The sequence below is a fragment of the Anolis carolinensis genome, chromosome 4 (assembly GCF_035594765.1).
Source record: "Anolis carolinensis isolate JA03-04 chromosome 4, rAnoCar3.1.pri, whole genome shotgun sequence".
Lineage (NCBI taxonomy): Eukaryota > Metazoa > Chordata > Lepidosauria > Squamata > Dactyloidae > Anolis > Anolis carolinensis.
Window position 1 is genome coordinate 170,569,097 of NC_085844.1, and position 21,479 is coordinate 170,590,575.

The window sequence follows — 21,479 nt, forward strand, 5'->3', positions numbered from 1 at the left end:
AAACATTGCCAGAGCTATCTAACAGGTTGTATGAAAGCAACCTTGATTTTACAGCCAACAGTGTATGAGTAAGACACAGAAAGAAGTGTAATCCACCAGTGACTCCCTGTATTATATGCAATAAAATAAACATTTTCACCTTCCAACTTCATCTTTTAAGTGTTTAACTAAACATGCATTTTATGAAGTGTTCTCTAGAAATTCTCTGTACATGTAACTTAAGAACTAATGCTAGTTTCACAGCCTAGCCTTTAAAAATGCACAAATATTAAGTTTTAACATTTCATATAAATATAGTTTAAGCCAAGAGGCTGAAGTGATACACAATACACATCACTATCTTAAAACTGTGGAGGATATAAAATGCCTATCCATTGTCTTCTTTGAGCATCAGAGAATCAACTGGGCGGGTCAGAGCAATTTCAGCAAGAGTTTAGGCTCTTCATGCAGACTCAATTCACACAAAGGGAAAAAATACTTTTTTACTACCACTTACAAAATGTGGGTACAAATATTTTTATTTAAAAATAGCTAATATACAAGTAGTGATGAAATCAGACCCACTGTTATATGTTACTCTGCTCTTCAGACATTGTTTATTAAACAGGATATATACATGTTTGCATTGCTAGGTTGATTTTATATAGATTCTATCAAGTGAATTATTCACTTAAAATCACCCCATTTTTATAGAGTCAAAGAGACCAATGAATTCAATTCTGTAGCCTCAAATATGTCATTATATGCTCTTCAGTGCCAATTTGTAAACTATTATTTACAACATAATACAACTTCACGCTACAATTTTCTTATAAAACAGCAGGTAGGGAGTGGATGTAGATGATGAAATAGGGGACAAAAGGTTAAGAAAGTCCTTTTCCTCTGTAACTTTCACTTCAGAATCATCAAAAAGGAGCCACTTTCCCTCATACTCTTTGAGGCTCTGCATAATATGAATAGCTTTGCTTTCTACTCCATTAGAGGCAGCAGCAGCTTGCTCATCATGTTTAAACTCCACGATTTGTTTAGCATGGCTACATTCAGCACTTTTAGCCTCAATGGTCATGTTAGCCATCTTCTCAGAATGGCTCGCTTTGTTAATGGGCAAATCACAACTGGATTTACTCTTTTGTCCTCCGAGAAGCCCCACAGCTTCTGTATTCTTTTTGTTCAAACCTTTATTAGGTTGTGCATTTCCACCAACTCTAAAGGAGACCTCACCATCATCATAGTCCTCTGTGACAGCTCTTGCTTCTTGTTCATTCAGTGGCTCTGGGCAAATTTTACCAAGAGCATCAAGGATGAAATTATCCTTGTCTAATTCTAAGCTGTCAAGATCTGTAATTTTAACAGAGGCTGTATAGTGCCCACTGCTGATGGTAATGCCACTGTGCATCACAACGGCAAATAATCCATAGATTTCATTGGCTGGGTTTATGCTCCAGTCGTCTAAGGACAGCTTGAGAGGAGTCTGTAAAGGTGTATTTATCTTGGAGAGTCCACCGTAACAGTCAAACCTTTTGGGGGAGAAATGACACACAGTTAAGTCAATACCACTGCTTCTACAGTTCTTTTATTTTAAAATTCAGCTCTCCTTCTATATAGTTTTCCACATTATTAAAAGACCATCTATTTATTTTTCAAAAATACATCATTTATCTCCCAGCAGTAAATCAGAAGCAGATTAAAATGGCAAGGATTAGACACAAAGAATTTATCCAATCTTGGTCAGATTCTGGCTTTTCCAAAGGCTAGATATTAATATGTGTTAACAAATCCAACACAAATGTTAAGACTTATTTCTGGGTATATTTGACCTGTTGATTCCAAAAAGAGGACAAAACATATGCTATATACTAGTTATCATCTGCTCACCCATAAAGAATCATGATAGCTAAGAAACTAGAATTGATGCAGTCTATACAATGCAATTTTCTGAATCAATGCCCCAAATAACCATAGAAAAAGAATTAAAAACCAAGATACCAAGAATTTTATTTTGTTGGGCTGTGTTACAGAGGGGCATTTTCTCCACGAATGACAAGTTGATGAGTTAATACATTTGCAAACCACAATATAATAAATATGTAACTTTTACATAGGTGTTTTATAGTCTGTTTATAATAGCTCCACGTTTATAATAGGTTTACAAGAGGCCTTTTCCTAAACAGATGATGTCCAACTGTCATTAAAAAAAGACCTCCTCTGTACCTGAGATGGTAAAAATGCTCACTATGCCCCTAGATCTTTGGAAGCTATTTTTGTTGCAGGGGGAGATGCAGTTGTGAGACATGTCTCTCTAAGGTCTGTGACTCTCTAGCTTTTAACAGCTGCCTACCCTTCTGATTAAGGAGCACTTATCATCTTCCCACTGGCAGAAGCTACTGACTAATTAGGGAAATACCTGACTACTAAATAACAACACTTGCTATGGTAAATGAAACTGCAGGCTGTAAAATCTTGAAAACAAAAGATATATGGCAGTGGTAATGATAAATGTTGACAGGGAAAACATTTTGACACTGCTAAAAAGTAGTTTTTGGAGACAATATAAATAAATGAGACCCTAAAGGTTAACTGGTTTACTGAACCCAGAATGTTTAATATTTGAAAAAGATGGTGAAGCAGAAAGAAAGAAAGAAAATCAGAAATCTATACTACATAAATGTTGCAACATTGCCTCTAAATGGTGGGAAGAAAGGAGTATAAGTAATGAAGAAATGGTTGATAAAACCTAGGGCTATCTGATTTTAAATAACACATTACAATTGGAGGGTGATGATAATATGCTTGGAATACTGAAATACATTTAAAGATTGCTAAAATATGAACTATGGGATTACGGTAGAGTCTTGCTTATCCAACATAAACGGGCTGGCAGAACGTTGGATAAGCGAAAATGTTGGATAATAAGGAGGGATTAAGGAAAAGCCAAATAAACTTTAAATACCATTATGATTTTACAAATTAAGTATCAAAACATCATGTGTTACAACAAATCGACAGAAAAAGCAGTTCAGTACATGGTAATGTTATGTAGTAATTACTGTATTTACAAATTTAGCACCAAAACATCGCAATGTATTGAAAACATTGACTGCAAAAACATTTACTAAAAGGCAGACTGTGTTGGATAATACAGAACGTTGGATAAGCGAAGGTTGAATAAGTGAGACTCTACTGTATTTGCCTAAAACACTATGCACTGTGGATTGGTTATATATTTATAATTAAGAATTATTTATTTATTTATTTCAATTATTTATACCCCGCCCTTCTCACCCAAGGGGACTCAGGGCGGTTTACAAGTAGCAGTTGATGCCGTTACACAATAAACTAAAATGTTAAAACAGTCATAAAATACAATATACAAAGTTTAAAACAATGCAAAGTGCTTATGCCATTCATCCACCAGACCTTATACAAGAGCCTTAATTCAGATCGTGTCGAAGCCAACACATACTTATTCTTCAAACACCTGCGTACATAGCCAGGTCTTCGGTTTTTTTCTGAACCCCAGAAGGGATGGAGCCTGCCAAATGTCACTGGGGAGGGAGTCCCACAGCCGGGGAGCCACCACCGAGAAGGCCCTGTCTCTCATCCCCACCAGCCGTGCCTGTGAAGCAGGTGGGGCTGAGAGCAGGGCCTCTCCAGATGATCTTAAGGTTTGTGGGCTCATAGGGGAAGATACGTTCGGACAGGTAAACTGGACCAGAACCGTTTAGGGCTTTGTAGGCCAAGACCAGCACTTTGAATTGGGCTCAGTAGCATATCGACAACCAGTGGAGCTGGCTTAACAAGGGAGTAATACGCTCCCTGTATGCCACCCCCGTTATTAATCTGGCTGCTGCCCATTGTACTAATTGGAGCTTCTGGGCCGCCTTCAAAGGCAGCCCCACGTAGAGTGTGTTGCAGTAATCCAACCGGGATATGATCAGAGCGTGGACTACCATGGCCAAATCAGACTTCCTAAGGTACGGGGGCACAGCTGGCGCACAAGTCTTGGTTGTGCAAATGCTCCCCTGGCCACCGCTGAGACCTGGGGTTCCAGGCTCAGTGATGAGTCCAGGAGAACACCCAGACTGCGAACCTGTGTCCAGAGGGAGTGCAACCCCGTCCAACACAGGCTGTAACCCTATACCCTGTTCAGCCTTACAACTGACCAGGAGAACTTCTGTCTTGTCTGGCTTCAATTTCAATTTGTTGGCCCTCATCCAGTATGACACAGCGGCCAGACACCGGTTCAGGATCTGAACAGCCTCCTTAGTGACAGGTGGGAAGGAGTGACAGAGCTGGACATCATCTGTGTACAAATGACACTGCATCCCGAAACTCCGGGTGATCTCTCCCAGCGGCTTCATGTATATGTTAAACAACGTGGGGGACAGTATTGAACCCTGCGGGGACCCCACAAGCCAATGGTTGTGGGGCAGAGCAGGTGTCCCCCATCCCGGCAAGGTGCCCCAGAAGGATACCATGATCGATGGTATCGAAGGCCTCTGAGAGGTCCAGCAGGGACACACTCCCCCTGTCCAGTTCCCGGTGTAGATCATCGACTAAGGCGACCAAGGCTGTCTTCTTCTTGCCTAAGGGAATCCTTTGTTGGGAGGTTAGCTGGCCCTTGTTGTTTCATGTCTGGAATTCCTGTTTTCTGAGTGGTGTTCTTCATTTACTGTCCTGATTTTAGAGTTTTTTAATACTGGTAGCCAGATTTTCAATAATAGGGAGGAGGCACTTGGCTCGCTCCCTGGGAGGGAATGGCCTCTCCCAGCAGGAATATAACACGATTCTCTATCCTTTCTTTCCCACTGAACCAGACTGGGCCACAGCAACACGTGGCAGAGTACAGCTAGGACTATATTTTTATTGCCTAAATCACATTTGCCTTTCAGCAGTACTGACTTTAATACCGATTACAACTGTCCAAACAACTCTATGATGTCCACTGTTCACCTGTTGAACAAAATCTTCATCTGTAGGTGAGTAGAATTTCTTATTAGCAACTTTTCTACAAACTATCATTTATGAGAAAATATCTGACTATAATAAATCCAAAGTATATAACTTTCTCAAATTCAGGATTTTGCTTAGAGATGCATATAATAGTGAAGACTGCGCATAATCTGCCATTTCAGAAAGTTTCTGGCATGAAGATAACCTGTAATGGGAAACTGCCATGGAGGCTAATACAGAGGTGATATTTCATTACATATTTCTCCATGAAGTTTAAAATATGCCTTATTCATTAATGAATGGTAGCAAGACATTTTAGTTACAGCCTTCCTTGCACTCCACATTTACACAATATTTGGAAGAGCATGTAGCTGTATGTAAAGTAAGTCCTTCCACATTTTCCATTGTGGAAGGAGATATATATGCACAGCTCAATTCAACACCAGCTCATTTTTCAAATTCAAGCTGGAGACAGATAGGCATAGTTCCGATTTCCTTGCTTTAAGCACATCAAGGCAAAGAGGTAAAAAGTGTTCTGCTGGAAGCACGATGTTCAATTATAGCTCTATTCACGTGCTTTATTTCTGTTTGTGAAACATGCAGAGATGCAGAGTTCACACTAGCTCTCTCAACCTCCACAACTGAAGAGAGCACCTCTGAAGCAGGGGATCTTTTCTGCTCTTGCAATGTTTTTATGCAATATGCAAACCTTGTTTTCTAAGTTCTGAACTGCTCATAAAGCCAGATTTGTAACATAGTTCCCCGCTTCAGAAAATACCACTAATCTGTGGAGTTCAGCAATATTTTCTATAGTCACCTGTTCACTAAAAAGAACATTTCATTTGCAGTAACCAGAACTTTTCATGTAGCTTATTCACCATACTTACTCTAATCCGCTAGCAGCAAAGCACTTCAAATGGATTGTTATAACTTCAGGCATTTTATCAAAAAGAAGACTCCGCTCGGCTTCTGTATAATGATGACAATTTTCACAGAAATATTTATCTTCTCCCACAATCCTCTCCACAGAAGCGAACTGTGAAATTGCCCACTTCAGCGTTTTCACTTCCATTTTGGGCTCTGGTGAAACTTTAAGAGATACGATTAACACAATATAGTAAATACATATATTTTAATACATGCCTTCTGAATGTAAAAGACAAGTTAATTACAATTACAAACTAGTAAATATTTTTAGAAAGCTCTAATATGAAGAGTTGCACATTAGTCACATCAAGACTGAACCGAGGAATATTTTGTTATAATCTGAGGACACCTAAAAGCCTGGTCCAATGTTAAACCAGCCCTGCTTTAGGTGGGAAAGGACCATGATGCTTCAAGCCTATCCCTGCAATGTATACACCAGGTCCTCCGCTCTCAGTGTAATACAGTCTTGCCTTTGCCAGAAAATGTAGTGTGGAAAGTTTGAACTTCCTTACAGAGGCTGCTTTGTCTCTTCAAGATACTGAAGAGATTTTGTCCAGCTTTTAAGCAAAATAGCACTAGAAGTATAAAAATGTTTGAAAGCTAAGCCACCGTACAAGAATATTTGTATAACATCCTTTTCCTGCTACAAAAAGCATCAATCTGTCAATAAACGTAACTTCCATATGAAAGCATTTTAAGCTAGATTTATATAATGATAATTTCAAAATCATGAAATAGTAATAGTTCCATTCATTCTGTAAACACCTGACTGTGGAGTATTATGCCCAATTTCAGAGACCACACCTGAAGTATGTAGACAAATTGGAACAGGTTTAGAAGAGCAACCAAAATGTCAGAGTTATGGTAAACTAGTCATATCAGAAAACCCTGAAGAAACATTATTTTAGCCTGGAGCAGGCAGGGGACAGCACAGAATTCTTCAAATAGATGAAAAACCATCAAAAGCCTGTTCTCGGCTACCCTAGAAAGCAAGGCAAATGTAACGGGGCTTACATTATGTGATAGTAGATCTTAATTGAACAGTTTAAAGTTTCTTAATAGTAATAATGATTTAATGATAGAAACACCTAGAAAATTACGAGCTGCCCAATGCTGAGCAGCCATCTGCTGGGGTATTCTGTTTTTGCATTTCCAAAACTGATGAGGGAGTTGAACGAGATAGCTTACAAACCCCCTTCAAACTCTGATTCTATGACTAAAGTTGGGTTTCAAGTAGGCAACAATGCTCTGCATTTTTGTCTTATCTTACTTCATTTCTGGAGGATGTCAGTCATGCAATTAAGAAAATAGTGGTAAAACTATGCAAAGGAAGTATATTCAGTAATGAATACAACAGACAGGAATATATTGTGGCAATCTTCTTTAAAACTTTCTAATAGACAGTACTAAGCATGAATCATAGGCATCCTTACATCCTTTACTGCCATAGTACTTACTTTCAGAATTATCTTCCACTTTGGACAGTTCATCTTTTTGTACTGGCACACTGATATCTTGAAAGTCTTCTCTCCTCTCAGTGAAGCATTCACATTCTAAACATCTTGTTCTCAACACCAACTGACCCTGAAAGAGTCTTTCTACTAAATCAAAGTCAGCTAACTCTGTACCAAAAAAAGAATATGTAACAGGTTACATTGAACTCTCCTTCCTAGATAGTGGGCTCTGAAACATCATGAGTATAATCTTAAAAATCTTGTAATAGCTTTCTGTTGTGTCACAGGAACTTAAGAAGATTCAGAAGTTCGAATGTGGCTGAAAGGCTCTGTTGCTCTGGCAGAAATTCCGAAGTAAACACACATTAATTAATTTAGTATTTGCTTGTTGTATAAAGGTGTTGTTGAACTCACTATGGTACCATACTACCATTACAGTCCTGCCTTTCAGTTGCAAACAGCATTTCTGTTCTCATAAATTGACCAGAAAGTCCTGTGAGTAAAAGCGCCTTAACTATGTTTATACGATTTGAAGAGAAACCAGAGTATCGACTTTCCTTAACTATGTTGAAAATCTCCTCTAACAAAGTGAGCTAAAAATAGTTTTTAGAGTAGGAATACTCACTCAATTCTTACAGAGAAGAATCCCTTTACTATTCTACCCATGCACCAAAACCCCTGTAATTGTTTTCATGAATTTGTTTTCTATTTATGTAAAAATTCAAAACATAAACCAGATCTTAATTTTCTAGTTAAAAGATAGATGTTTTGGAAAGATGTATATTAATCTGTTCCAAACTGCTTTTATCAACTTATATGTTGTCACTGCAGACTTGCAGTTTGTCACAGCTCAGCTTGCTTAGGGCAAACACTCAACACTTACAGTCTGTATATTGTAAAATTATGTGAGACACAAAGCCTATCTATGAATAAGTGCATGGTCTGTTTATTTTTCTCCCTCCTAGACTTAATAAATGAGAATATATGGGTTAGTTCCCATGACTTAGATCCAGCAATTAATAAAAGGAGAGTCAAGGAAACCATGGCTTATTCCTTCTCCTCTAACAATCAATCATCAATTACAAACTTTTACTGCTACAACACTCGCTAGTAGATTAGACTGCCCAGGTAAACAAATAAGCAAGCTGATACCACCTTCACCACCCCTTCAAAAAAGTTATTCATATAGTCTAACCTTTCTTGAATGGTTTTTCAGTTCCTTTTTCAGCAGTGCTTTCCTTGGGAGATGAATCTTCCATTGGTTGGTTACTTTTTTCACACTTGACAGACATGCCTGGAAATTCACAGTTCTCAATTTCTTTGATAGGATCTTTCAACCCTAAGTTTGTTGTTAGTTTTCCAAGACTACAGAATTTAGACAAAATACTAGGCTGGTTGCTTGAAGATTTTAACCAGTTTAACCTAAGCCTTGATTTTTTATTGCTTGGCTTAGCAATTTCAATGTGTATTTTCATTTCATCAGTGGCAGCTTCAGGATGATTTTCCCGTTTCTCTTCTAGTGCTTTTCTCTTTGACCGAGTCTGTCTTAGATATTCTTCGCCTCCATTTTTCTCCTTGGATACTCTGGATTTTTTCTTTTCATTGCCTCCTTCAATATCACTCTTTCTTTTCACACTACCTTTATTTTTATCTTCACAGTCCTTTTTCACATGATCATCAAGCACATTATCATCTTGTTCAAGAATACCATTACTTTCACTATTCTGACTGGATTTTTTTCTAAGTTTAGGTGTGGGTGCTTGCAATGATTTGTGTTTGAGTTCCTCCTTTAAGAGCTGGCATGTTCCTTGGATATGCCCCAATATACACTGCAAAACTTCTTGGGCATCATGCTGCAAATATCCCTCATACATGGGATTGAGTTCCCTATAAAATCACAAAACATGACATAAGCCAACAGCTGACATATCTCAATCAAAAATTAGGCATTTTACTTTGGCAAGGTTTAAACAGAGATACATGCAATTAACAAAACATGGCAGGAAAGCCCCACATAATGTATAGTAATCCACTAATAATGCTCAAACATTGTGTGTATAAAAATCTTTATATTCTGCCCAGTTTTGTCAAATATGTAATTCATCAGAATTGTCTACAATATAAGATGGGCACTATGAACAATTGTGGAACAAATGAACAAATTAGCCTGCATCATTGCCACAGTACCTCATTTTTATGTGACTAGAAATAAACAGATGTATTATGAAGACTCTGAGAATTCTACTTCTTAATAACTCGACAAGTTATCTTCTCATTTCAAAACATGAATGTTTATAATTCGATTGAGTAATAGTTAAAAATGCAACTATTTAAAATATGCCAACCTTAGTGTGTTTAGGAGTCTTCTTGGTTGCGTAGCAAGTTCATCTGCATATTTATCTGGACTTAAGAGGAAGCTGGCCTGAAGCTGTTCAACTGAAATGATCAGGGAGTGTAAACTGCAGACCAATTCATAGCCTGCAAGAGAATCTTCTTTAATTGTCCCCTGTAAAGGCAGAGAAAATAATTCTTTCCTTCTCCAAATTTACATTTGCCTACTATTTTAGCAAGCTACATACATCTTTTTCTCATATTTACGTTTTTCTTTTCCTTGTGCACATCACCTCACAAAGTAGCAAAATGACACTGTATAAAAGTGTAGCAAGTACATGTTTTAAATATGAGCAAGGATTAACAAGATAAAGGCAAAGTTATACAATCTATTATATATACTCATGTATAAGTCAACTTCTTGTATAAATTGAGGGCAAGTGTTAAGGCCAGAATTATTGAATTTGATATGACCTGTGGATAAATTGAGGGTTATTTTACAAAGAAGGAAAAGCACTAAGGCTGTCTCATGGGGCCACCCACCACTAACTACCACAATTTATCCACTCAGACATTTTAAAAGGTCAGAAGCAGGACTATGCTGGAGAGAATAGAGGCAATTGGTGCTTCTTTTAGGTTTTCCCAGGATTAACTAAGCTGTCATATTTTTCAAGTTTATTCAGAAAAGGGGAAGATTCTTTCATAATTTTTAAAATAAAGACTTCAGGTATAGTACCTGTAGATGTTAACCCGTTCTCTGAATTGATTTTTAACTAGTTTCTAGACTTATACATGAATATAGGATACACTTTGCTACAGCATTCACAACTGTGTTGTTGAAGGCTTTCATGGCTGGGATCACTGGGTTGCTGTGAGTCTTTCGGGCTGCATGGCCATGTTCCAGTAACATTCTCTCCTGACATTTCGCCTGTATATTTGGCCAGCATCTTCAGAGGTCTGGAGATGCCAGCCAAAAATGCAGGCAAAACGTTAGGAGAGAATGCTACTGGAACATGACCATACCTCCCGAAAAATCCAGAGCAACCCAGCATTCATAACTCTTTGCCATTTATCTCCTTGCAAAGACAAAACCCATTTTTGATGAAATCCACAATACAGTGACCTTTTTATATTATAACATCCTTAATATGGATATATCCTTACCTTATCTAGTTCATCCTTTAAGCTTTCCTTCTTTTTGGAAATTATGTTGAATAATTGTTTCACTCCAGTTTTAAAGCCAGGGCAAAAATACAGCACCTAAAATAAGGACAAGAACTCTAAAATGAAGGATGACAATGCAAATAACTTTTCTTTTTAGTATATATGTATGGCATATAGTGGTTTCACAGCATCAATTTTGACCAGACCTGCATTAAAACTTCTTTTTAGCAATTGTCAATTGAATCATTCTGAACTAGCTACTGTCTCTTACATAATCTATCTCACAGTGGGACCATGAAAATAAGAATGTGGTACCTCGCAGCTATGACTTTACAATTACTTTGGGGGGGGGGGGGAGAAGAAAAGCATCAAGAGAAAGAGGCCATGAGATAACTATCATAACATGCACCTGAATCTGGCTCAATCCTTCAAATAACTTGCTCTGGACTGGTAAATTCAGGGCCAAACAGTATCCATCCAGGGACTGAATTTAGTTCAGATGTCATCTGTTGCTGACTTAAGTAACTGACCAGAGAATGCTTACTAAAGAACTCTGAAGTACATCAATATACTGGAAATATTTTCACTGGAATTGACTGTACTGCCTATTATATATATCTACAAATGAGTTAAGTGATAAGATGGAGAAGTGGTATTTCAGTTGTAATCAACAAGTAATTGATTTTATAGCAATTGATTTTAGATTACTACTTTATTAATTTTGCATAGTAGCATGCTCAGAATTGCATTTTGAAATAACAAGAACTAGTTCTTGTATTTTTTTCTTTTTTAAATGGTTTTAAAAGGTTAAATATGTTATTAAAAACCCCAAGGAAAGCAGATGTACTGTACTTAGAAAAATATATGCCTTAGCAAATTAATTTGTAGCAAGTGTCATTATATTGTGATTTACTTGTAGTTCTCATGTTCATAGTCTTACTGTTTTTTATTGCCTCCCATGGTCACTATGACCATGGGAGGCAATAAAAAAAACAGTAACACTATGTTACTGTTGTTTTACTCTGAACTTCTGATTGTATTGTGCACCACTGTAAACAGAACTGGAAAAGCTAATTCAAAAGAACTGGCAAAATCAGCCGTTTTGAATTAATTCCACTGATTACAGTGAAGAGTTAAGCAATTGTTTACAATACTTTCACTAAAACAAGACACCCTTTTAGGTTAAGCACATCATCAATTTATGATACAGTGGTTGATATCAGGGCACAATGATGGAAAAGAGAACTCCCAAAAAATCTAACTGGCCAACTAAAGAGAACTAGCTAGAGTCACTGATCTTTCCAAATTTCAGAAGTGAAACCTATAGCTTCCTCCAATCTCATCAATAATCTGTTCCATCCCAGAAATTTAGATACAGTAGAGTCTCACTTATCCAACGTTCTGGATTATCCAACACATTTTTGTAGTCAGTGTTTTCAAAACATCATAATATTTTGGTGCTAAGTTCGTAAATACAGTAATTACTACATAGCATTACTGCGTATTGAACTACTTTTTCTATCAAATTTGTTGTATAACATGTTTTGGTGCTTAATTTGTAAAATCATAACCTAATTTGATGTTTAATAGGCTTTTCCTTAATCCCTCCTTATTATCCAACATATTCACTTATCCAACATTCTGCCGGCCCGTTTATGTTGGATAAGTGAGACTCTACTGTACCTAGAACAGAAACATTTAACCTTAATGTTTTAATTTTGTTATGAATTTACCTGGAGTATACTGTTAAGATAGCAAGTGTTGCCAAGATTGTTCAAGCCCACAAAAGGTAACATGATGTCTTTCTTCTCACAGCAAACAGGTGAAAGTGGCTGTGCTGCAGGAACTATCTGCTCACTATTATGCAAAGAATGATAATTTCTTTAGGTGTATCAGACATTACATATTTTTGACAGACCAATCCTATACCTGTTCACAAGATCATACATTGATTTCAGTAAGATTTATGTCCAGCTAAGTATGTTAACAGGATGCAATCTAAATTAAATCACATATAAATTTTAGATATAAATATCCCTTACTTAAACACTGTAATGACCTCTAATGGAATTTGATGTGTAGCAAGTAAGGCCTGTAATCCAGACAGGGAGCCTCTGTCCATCTCATATTAATTCCAGTTGAGAGCAATTCTCTTCCTAATCCTGCCCACTCTTTCAACACTACAATTAGGAGATGAGCCTCATTCTTTCCTCAAGCTAGTGCTACAGTATGAAACATCTCTCTCTCTCTCTCATTGCTCAGGAAAGAACTGGGAGATTTTTAGCTGTGCCTTAGAGAGATAGAAACTGTCTTCCTGTAGTACTGGCAAGAAGATTAAAAAGAGGAAGTAACACTGATCTTGGAGTGATGGTATTAAAGGACCATCACAAGACAGTTCTGATGTCACACACCCAATTTCTCATTCCTGCTCTACATAACCAGTATTTCTTTTAAGTGTGCAGGGACTGTATCAGCAACTCAAAAGTGTGAAAAGGGAAAAATCTTGGAAACCTTTCCACAAAATGTAAACTTATAATAAAAACTCTTTTTCTTAGGACACTGGTCTATCCTTTTCCTATGAAAGTGGGACACAGAATAAAAATCTAACCATAGTAAAGTCTTAAGCCCCCTTTATTTCCAAGGAGAATTTAATTAGTGTAGGTTTAAAATTACTTGATGTGCATCTACTCAGAAGCAAATCTTTCTGTATTCACAGGGGCATCTTCCCAGGAAAGGCACATGGGATTGCTACTCAATTCCTTTCCATTGAAAATCTGTTCTAAAAGTCTAAACAAACTGACTATAGTTAGTGAACAATATGTCAATGACATTAAAAATAAAATTATTGGCACCAAAATATGATACATTTCACAGACATGACATGAGTTATAATTCATATAAGACAATTAGAAGAAATTGGTTAACATCCCAGGGGAAGAAAAATTAGGATGGTGGGATATACATTCTATTAAAAATGAAAGTAAGACAATGCTCAAAACAATGCTGAAAACTATATTGCTATGTATATTGTTGTGTTTTAATCTACCATTCATTACACATATACTAATTATCAGTACAGTATATACACACATATAGTAAAGGTAAAGGTTTTTCCCTGACATTAAGTCTACTTGTGTCCAACTCTGGGGGTTGGTGCTCATCTTCATTTCTAAGCCAAAGTGCTGCCGTTGTCCGTAGACACTGCCAAGGTCATGTGGCTTTAATGACTGCACGGAGCGTCTTTACCTTCCTGCTAGAGCGGTACCTATTGATCTACTAACAATTGCATGTTTCTGAACTGCTAGTTGGCAGAAGCTTGGGCTAACAGCAAGACCTCACCCACTTTGAACTGCTAACCTTTTGGTCAGCAGCTCAGCAGTTTAACCTGCAACACCACTAGGGGCTCCTATACACATATACTGAATACATATAATAATTATTATTGAAAAATAAAAACTTATATTCCGCCACCATCTCCCAGAGGGACTCAGAACACTCAAGGTGCGACATACAAAATGCAACAAGTGCAAAACAAAACATTGATAAACAGTCAAACAAAACATCATAAAACATAATCACCCCCTGGTAAAAAAAAAAAATACAGCAATTGCTGTAGATAAAACAGCAGTAATCAATCTCACAATTGTAAATTGCAAATAAAGAATCTAAAGGTCCTCATGCATTATTAGGAAGTCTAAACATGATTGAAGGGTCCTATACACACATATACTGAATACAAAATTGGAAGACTCCCCCCTCCAAAAAAAACTTTCAATGTTCTGCTGATATTGCGACAAACAACTAAAACCCCCAAACTCTTACATTTCAGAACACTCATATTCTGAAGTCTTTTGCTCATTTTCTGGTGGCTCTGCAAAGTCCAGCGCTCTTTTGGTTTCCCTTTTCTGAAAAAACTTCAACGACAGCCTGCCTTTTTTCGTTGGGCTGCCTCTGGGAAGTCCATTACTGTCACTGGGCAACAGGCCGGGCATGGTCCCCTCGCCAGAAGGTGGAGGAAAGCAGGCGGGAGAGGGAGGATGCGGGAGCCTGCAGTTATGCCTGTTAAAGCATATAAAACAGACACCACGTTGAGGTTTGCTTCCCCATCTCCACAAGTGGCAACAATGTATTGTGACGGCACAACTCCAGGAGTAACCACACCAGGCAAAGCCGCTGAACTTTGCACGGAGATTGATTTTGGCTCTTTAAAATGTCCTATTTTTGAAACGGGAGATGGCTAGAAAGTTTGGCACGGTTTTGATTTGTTTAAAGTCCTGCGACGTTTATTTTGGGAAAGCACAAACCAGTGAAAACGCGGAGGATTTTAAACGTCGACAGCACCTCTTGGGGATGCCATCCTGAGTATATTTAATTAGAAGGACTGAGATCGGCAGGTATGAACAAACTTCGGCCCTCCAGGAGTTTTGGACTTCAACTCCCACAATTCCTAACAGCCGATAGGCTGTTAGGAATTGTGGGAATTGAAGTCCAAAACTCCTAGAGGGCTGAAGTTTGCCCATACCAGTATTTAGCGGCATAGCCGACCTTTTCCCGCCTCCCCAGACATTATTATTATTATTACAATCCCGTCAATACAGAGACCCGTCGTTCCCTTTCGACTCAAAGGCACCCCCCCCCCTTAAATATGTCTTTGCCAAGGCAAAGATCATCATTTAAACACAGAGCGCCACCGGCTTTTCACCCTACAAGAAAGGATTTCATGTCAACTGAAGAAAAAGGAAGCAAATAAAGCAGAACGGAAGCACAACTGAGGCCCCCATCTACACTGACCATTTAATGCAGTTCGACACTAGCTTCCAACTGCGGAGGCCACTCAGCAAACTCCCACAAAAGAAAGCCCAACAAAGGATTTCCCAGGCAGGAATCAGCCAGGCTTTGAAGCTGCAAGGCTTTTCAATGCTAATCAAAGTGATTAATTGAAACATTCACACTTGCTTCCAACCGACAAGAGTTTTCTCCCAGATATATAAACCTCACTTGCTTAGTTTCCAGCAAACTTCACAACCTCTGGGGATGCCTGTCGTAGATGTGGGCGAAACGTCAGGAGAGAATGCCCGGAAAAACTCACAGCAACCCAAAGACCTTCACGCGCATCAGTGCTGTGGTTCGTGTCATCACCACCATCCGGGCCTCAAACACAAGATTTCCTACATAATCCAATCACCTGAACACCGAAACCACTTTCTTCCCATATCGGTTCGAAACTGCATTAAATGGCAAGTATTGATGGGGCCTAAGGCCGCTTCCATACAGCCATATAGCCGAGAATATCAAGGCAGAAACCCCACAATATCAGCGTTGGGATATCTTGAGTCCACACTACTATATATCAGTCCAAACCAGACAATGTGGGATTTTATATTCAGCTGTGTGGAAACGGCCTAAGAAGTGAGAAAGAGGGTGGATTTCGAATAGCGCCAAAGAGGATGGGTTTTGAATGAAAAGACATAAAGAATTCACCTTCTTCGGCCTATTATTTATACTTGCTCTATTGAAGCCAGGCATGGGGCAAACTTGGGCCCTCCAGGTGTTTTGGACTGTAACTCCCACCATTCCTATCAGCCTCAGGCTCTTTCCTTTTCCCCTCAGCCGCTTAAGTTTGCCCCAATGCCTGGCTTAAGCGCTTCATCCAATGACATTGAACCCACTCCCTTCAGCTATATTTGCTTATTATTATGGTGTTTCTTTAAAAACCTCCTTCCTAGGACTGTGAATCCACCCTCTTCCTTGGTTTGTTTTTAAGTATTGAGATTCCCCCCTCACGCACGGGGGAACTTTCCTCAGCACTTCCGAGCCACAAAGGCGGGAAGCAGTGGCGGCGACGGCGTCTCCTCACCCGCTACATCCTCCGGCGTCCCAGCTAACAAGGCTCCGGCAAAATGCAGGCCTCCCGCCGCTTTTCACCTCAGGAACCCGCTTCAGCCGCCGCAACGGGGAAACTTGGCGCGTTTCTCTCCCCGCCAGGGCCCCTCCCCTCAGACCGACTTTCTCGCGCCCGATGACTCAGGGCCGCCCACATCGGCGCCGGTTTTTATTTAGTCCATACAAAACTTTCCATCCAAGCCGTAGAGATGCTACCGCTTTTTCGACCACCCTTACACGCTTATGGGTACGTTGTTGCCTCTGAGTTTGAATCCCGTAATCGGCAGGGTTCGCTTCTCGCCCGTGACTCAGATCAGGCGAATGGCCAGGGCAGCTAAAGAAGGGGCCTCGCAAAACGCGCGCGTGCGGTTATAGAGGCCTGGCTGGAAAACTCAAAGCCGGCGAGGTTGGGAGGGGGCGGCGTGGAGAAAATAGAAATGATGCTGCTTTGGCCACGCCTCCTTTTGAAGGTTTTGACCAATCGCTGCTTTCGCGTGGTATAATGAAGGAAGGCAGATGTTGAAATGGAGGCGTTATAACGGCTGCGAAGAGGGGGCGGGGCTTGGCGCGTGAGGGAGGAGGGGAGGAACGCCCGCTCGCTGCAGCCCTTCAAACGGCCTCGAGGGGGCGCGCAATCTGCTCGGCTTCCCTTTCGCGTTGTGATTGTTGCGTGCCTTCCAATCGATACCTTAGCATCGATCGATGGCAGTTAAAGTGGTGTCCATTCGTTCAGAGAGGAGTTGACCTTGCTTTCGTCTGAGGCTTGCCTCCCAATAGGTTTCCTTGGCAGAGCCAGGATTTGAATCCGATGCTCCCAAATGTGATTCTCAAATTTGCTACACCAAACTGGGCCTCCCTCTCCAGAAATGCAATGGGGCAATATGCCAAAATGGCCTTGTAATGTTGGAGATGGCAACCTTCTCAAGCTTCCTCTATTTAATGTTTTGTCTGTTTATAATGTGTCAGTTTATTTCCTGAAGTGTGTGTTGTAACGGAATGGGTCTGCCTTGCCAGGCAGGTTAAAACAGTTTTAGGCTTTGAGACCGCAAGAAGATCCAACCAGCCCAAACTCAGGGAAATAAAGCCAGACTGCTCACTGGAGGGAAGGATATTAGAGGCAAAGATGAAGTACTTTGGCCACCTAACGAGAAAACAGGAGAGCTTGGAGAAGATAATGATGCTGGGGAAAATGGAAGAAGAAAGGAAGAGGGGCCGACCAAGGAAAAGATGGATGGATGGTGTTCTTGAAGTGACTGGCTTGACCTTGAGGGAACTGGGGGTGGCGACGGCCGACAGGAAGCTCTGGCGTGGGCTGGTCCATGAGGTCACGAAGAGTAGAAAGCGACTGAACGAATAAACAATAAGGCTTTGAGTGAAAAGGCAGAGCCAGGCAAGGGGAGGAGATATCAGGCAGTTCCATATATGGTAGTGGAGTCTGATTGGTTGATAGAGTTAGAGAGTGTTGCCTAGCAACAGGATGTCGACGGCAACAGAGTTATTCAGTCAGGGAGTGGAGTGTGAAGAAAAAGGAGGGAAATGTTTGGTGCTGGTAAAAAAGAACCTTCTGAGGAAAAGGTTAAATTAGCCTTCAAGGAGAAGTGCTAGATATTGTAGAGAGCCTCTAAGGGACAACGTGCTTAGGTTAAGAACCTCTGTAAGTGAGGTTTGAGAGGTTTCAAAAATCCTGTTTTGTTCTCTTGTGAGAACATATTTCCGAGGAAGTCAAATTAAGGAACCATTTTATTTTAAGTAACCAGACCGTTATTCTTTTGTAACCAATACGCAACCTTCATGTTATAGTTCTAATAAACTTCACAATTCTGTTTTTACTTCACCTCAAGTTTTCAGTGTGTCTTTCTGTATATTAATATAAGGAGGTGGCCTGTCTGCATAATAGCTACTGCTCTTTGAGTCGGAGTTTCCCTCCATTTTTGGGTGCCTCTATGTGCTGGTTGTAGTGAGTGGTGGCACATATAATAGAATTAGTAGCAGTGATAACATCGTATGTTATAATTGGTGGCAGCAATGGCTTCGTATGTTATATATGTCTTCTTTGGTTTGCAGTTATCTTAGCTCTATGTACTTGAGGCAGTGAGAGGGGCTTCAGACCATGTGACTATTTCGGTGACTGTTTAGAATGCAGTTTAAAATGATGACAGTTAAGGAATGACAGTTGAAGCTGGAGTCTGTTTGAGTACAGAAGCCAGTGTTAGAAATCAGTTGAGGCTTGGGTTCTTTGAAAGTAGACTGTTATAAAGGAAAGCTGTACAGAGCAATATAGTTTTGAAGAAACTGTTAAAGACTATAAATTAAAGATACAAACTGAAATGTTTTAAAGTTTAACCTTGAAGGGGCATGGGCTCACCAGCACTCCAGACGAACTCTGCACAAGCTCAGGAGTCCCCTTTGAAGGGGCATGGGCTCACCAGCACTCCAGAAACTCTGCTACCCAATAGGTTATTGTCAGAACCCTGCTACTAGAGCCTGGATGTGGCTCTGAGTTTCAGGGTCACTGACATTGATAAGACACCTGCGTCCCAGGACTCGGAGGAGAAACGGCTGATGGACTTGGCGGGGAATTTGCGCGGGGTTTTACTGAGCGGGAAGAGACTGTTCAAATGAGGGGGAGGGTATATAAAGGAGGGTTGGCCGGAGCCTCCCATTCTTGGCTTTTCTGATGTTCATGTTTCCTACAGTAAAAGTTCCTGGTGATACCACAAAGAGTCTCGTGTGTTCATTCAGGAGCGGCTGTGGTGAGCTGACACTAAGCCAAGAATCGGACACCATCCCGCTGTAGCGGTGAGGTGTAACATGCAAGTGGAGGATGAAGAGCTCTTGGGCGCCGGAGGAGGAAGGTCGGAAAGGGCCACTCCCGAGACGGACGCTGAGTTCCACCAGCTGGCGGCCCTGGCGTCATCCACCGCTTATGCCCAGCCAAATGGGGTAACCCAGAGGCGTGGAGTGGTGCAGGGAGACAGCACCGGAGGAGAGGAAGGTTCACCTTCCCCAGGCCCGCAAAAGATGGTGTTTCTGGAGGAGAGGATGTCGGCGATGGAGACCACCCTGGCAGTGATGTCGAGGGCGATGGAGCGCCTGGCGGTTTTGGTGGAGCCGGAGCGAGGAAGGGAACTCCGGGCTAGCTCAATGTGGGACGTGAGCATGGGAAGCAGCCAGGGCTTTGCAGACCTCCCAGCACCGAAGGGAAGGGAAATGCGAAAGGAGCCCGGTACCCGGCCCAAGATCCAAACGAGCCTGACGCGGGTGGAGGAGAGTGACGACGAAGGGGAAAAGCCTCCGAGAATCCCGGCTACGCTCCCTACTGAGACCCTGGTGCCCCTGGCGAATGCCGGGCGTGGCACAGGACAAAGGGAAGCAGCAGCGGGGCCCACTGGCCCGCAAGGGGGCTTGCGACGGGCGGAGGATTGGGGATTGCCACCACAGGGACCCCTACCGAGACGAGAGGAACTAAGGATCGAGTTTGGGGGAGAGTCCTCTGAACTGGATTTTTTCCTGACCACGGTGAGGGGCTATATGGAGGACAATGCCCACACTTTTAGAACGGAATCCAGCCGGGTACGGGCCATTGGTGCAGTGTTGAAGAGGGGAGCGGCCAGCTGGTACGTTCAACTACATGCGCGGCGCGACCCATGTCTGGGGTCACTCCGACGCTTTATGGGGGCCCTGGAGACCCGTTTCCGAGATCCACTGGAGCAGATCCGGGCGAGGGAGGAGTTGAAGACCGTCTCCCAGGGGCAGAGGTCGGTATCTGAGTATGCGGAAGAGTTCCAATGCCTCGCTGAAAAGGTGCCGGAATGGTCTGCAGTGACAAAGATAGAACTCTTCAAAGAGGGGCTCAGGCGGGAGATCCTCTCCTGGGCGGTGCATCGTGATGAGCCTGACACACTGCGCGGATGGATTCAGCTGGCGGGGCGCATCGAGACATCGCTGGCCCAGGCGAGGAGGCACCGAGGAGGGCTACAGCAGCGGCCGCAGATGAAAGAGGGGAGCCGGAAGGAGGGATCAACCCCAGCCGGGAGGAGAACGGAGCCGGCAGGGAACGTGAGCACCAGCAGGAGGGGCTGCTTCGTGTGCGGCCGTTTGGGCCACAGGGCTGCCGAGTGCTGGCAGAGAAAAGGGGAAGGCGGAGGCCCGCCCAAACCAAGAGCCGTGGCAGGGAAACGCGCCGAGGAAGAACCACCGATGAGGCACCACTCGGGGGGGTTGGTAAGTCAGGACAAAGCCATGATAGTGGTCCCCATTCAGCTGGAAAGTGGCAGCAAACAAGCAACCTGCAAAGCATTTGTGGATTGTGGATGTTCCAGGAACATCATCTCCCCTGAATTAGCCGAGGGATTGGGATGCGAAAGAACGAACCTAGAATCCCCAATAGCTTTCTCGCAGTTGGACGGATCCACAGCATCGGGATCATTAGCTAAGTACAGTGCCGAAGATGTAAAGTGTAAGATAGGGAGTTGGGAAGGAAAGGTGTCATTTGTGATATCACAAATAGCCAGCTATAATGTTATACTAGGCATGCCATGGCTGGGGCAGGCCAACCCGCAAATCAACTGGGAGGATAAGAGCATGATTTTCAGGATGAAGTTGGAAGGAGGGAGCCAGGAAGTGGAAAGGGAGCCGGGGAAAAGGGGGGAGGAAGACTCTATCAGGATAGCAGAACTGGCAGATAAATTACCCCCAGAGTATCGGGATTTTGTGGACGTATTTGATGAGAAGGAAGCAGACAGTTTCCCACCGAAGCGGAGAGTT

At 41.5% G+C, this 21,479-nt stretch overlaps 1 protein-coding gene across 3 annotated transcripts; it reads right to left on the reverse strand.

The window, feature by feature from the left end:
* Positions 1-500: 500 nt before the first annotated feature.
* Positions 501-17,082, reverse strand: usp1 (ubiquitin specific peptidase 1). Of its 3 annotated transcripts, none has more exons than XM_003220138.4 (9): positions 16,618-17,082; positions 14,652-14,888; positions 12,563-12,686; positions 10,830-10,925; positions 9,680-9,840; positions 8,530-9,221; positions 7,338-7,502; positions 5,841-6,042; positions 501-1,517 (listed from the first exon to the last, which is right to left on the reverse strand). In XM_003220138.4, exons 2-9 carry the CDS (start codon positions 14,819-14,821, stop codon positions 794-796), a joined length of 2,334 nt encoding a protein of 777 aa, XP_003220186.2. In that variant the 5' UTR covers positions 14,822-14,888; positions 16,618-17,082; the 3' UTR covers positions 501-793. The 3 variants fall into 3 exon arrangements, with proteins under 3 accessions (XP_003220186.2, XP_008107548.2, XP_008107549.2); XM_008109341.3 differs by having other exon boundaries at positions 16,687-17,081; XM_008109342.3 differs by lacking the exon at positions 14,652-14,888 and having other exon boundaries at positions 16,687-17,080.
* Positions 17,083-21,479: the final 4,397 nt, after the last annotated feature.

Bases quoted from the DNA above. Each gene is read 5' to 3' on its own strand.
- usp1 (XM_003220138.4), bottom strand. From the start codon at position 14,821: ATGCCCGGCCTGTTGCCCAGTGACAGTAATGGACTTCCCAGAGGCAGC. The intron at 12,687-14,651 runs GTAAGAGTTTGG...TTTGCATAATAG, and splicing joins GAATATGAGTGTTCTGAAAT to TGAGCAGATAGTTCCTGCAG. The intron at 6,043-7,337 runs GTAAGTACTATG...TATCTCTTAAAG, and splicing joins AGTGGAAGATAATTCTGAAA to TTTCACCAGAGCCCAAAATG.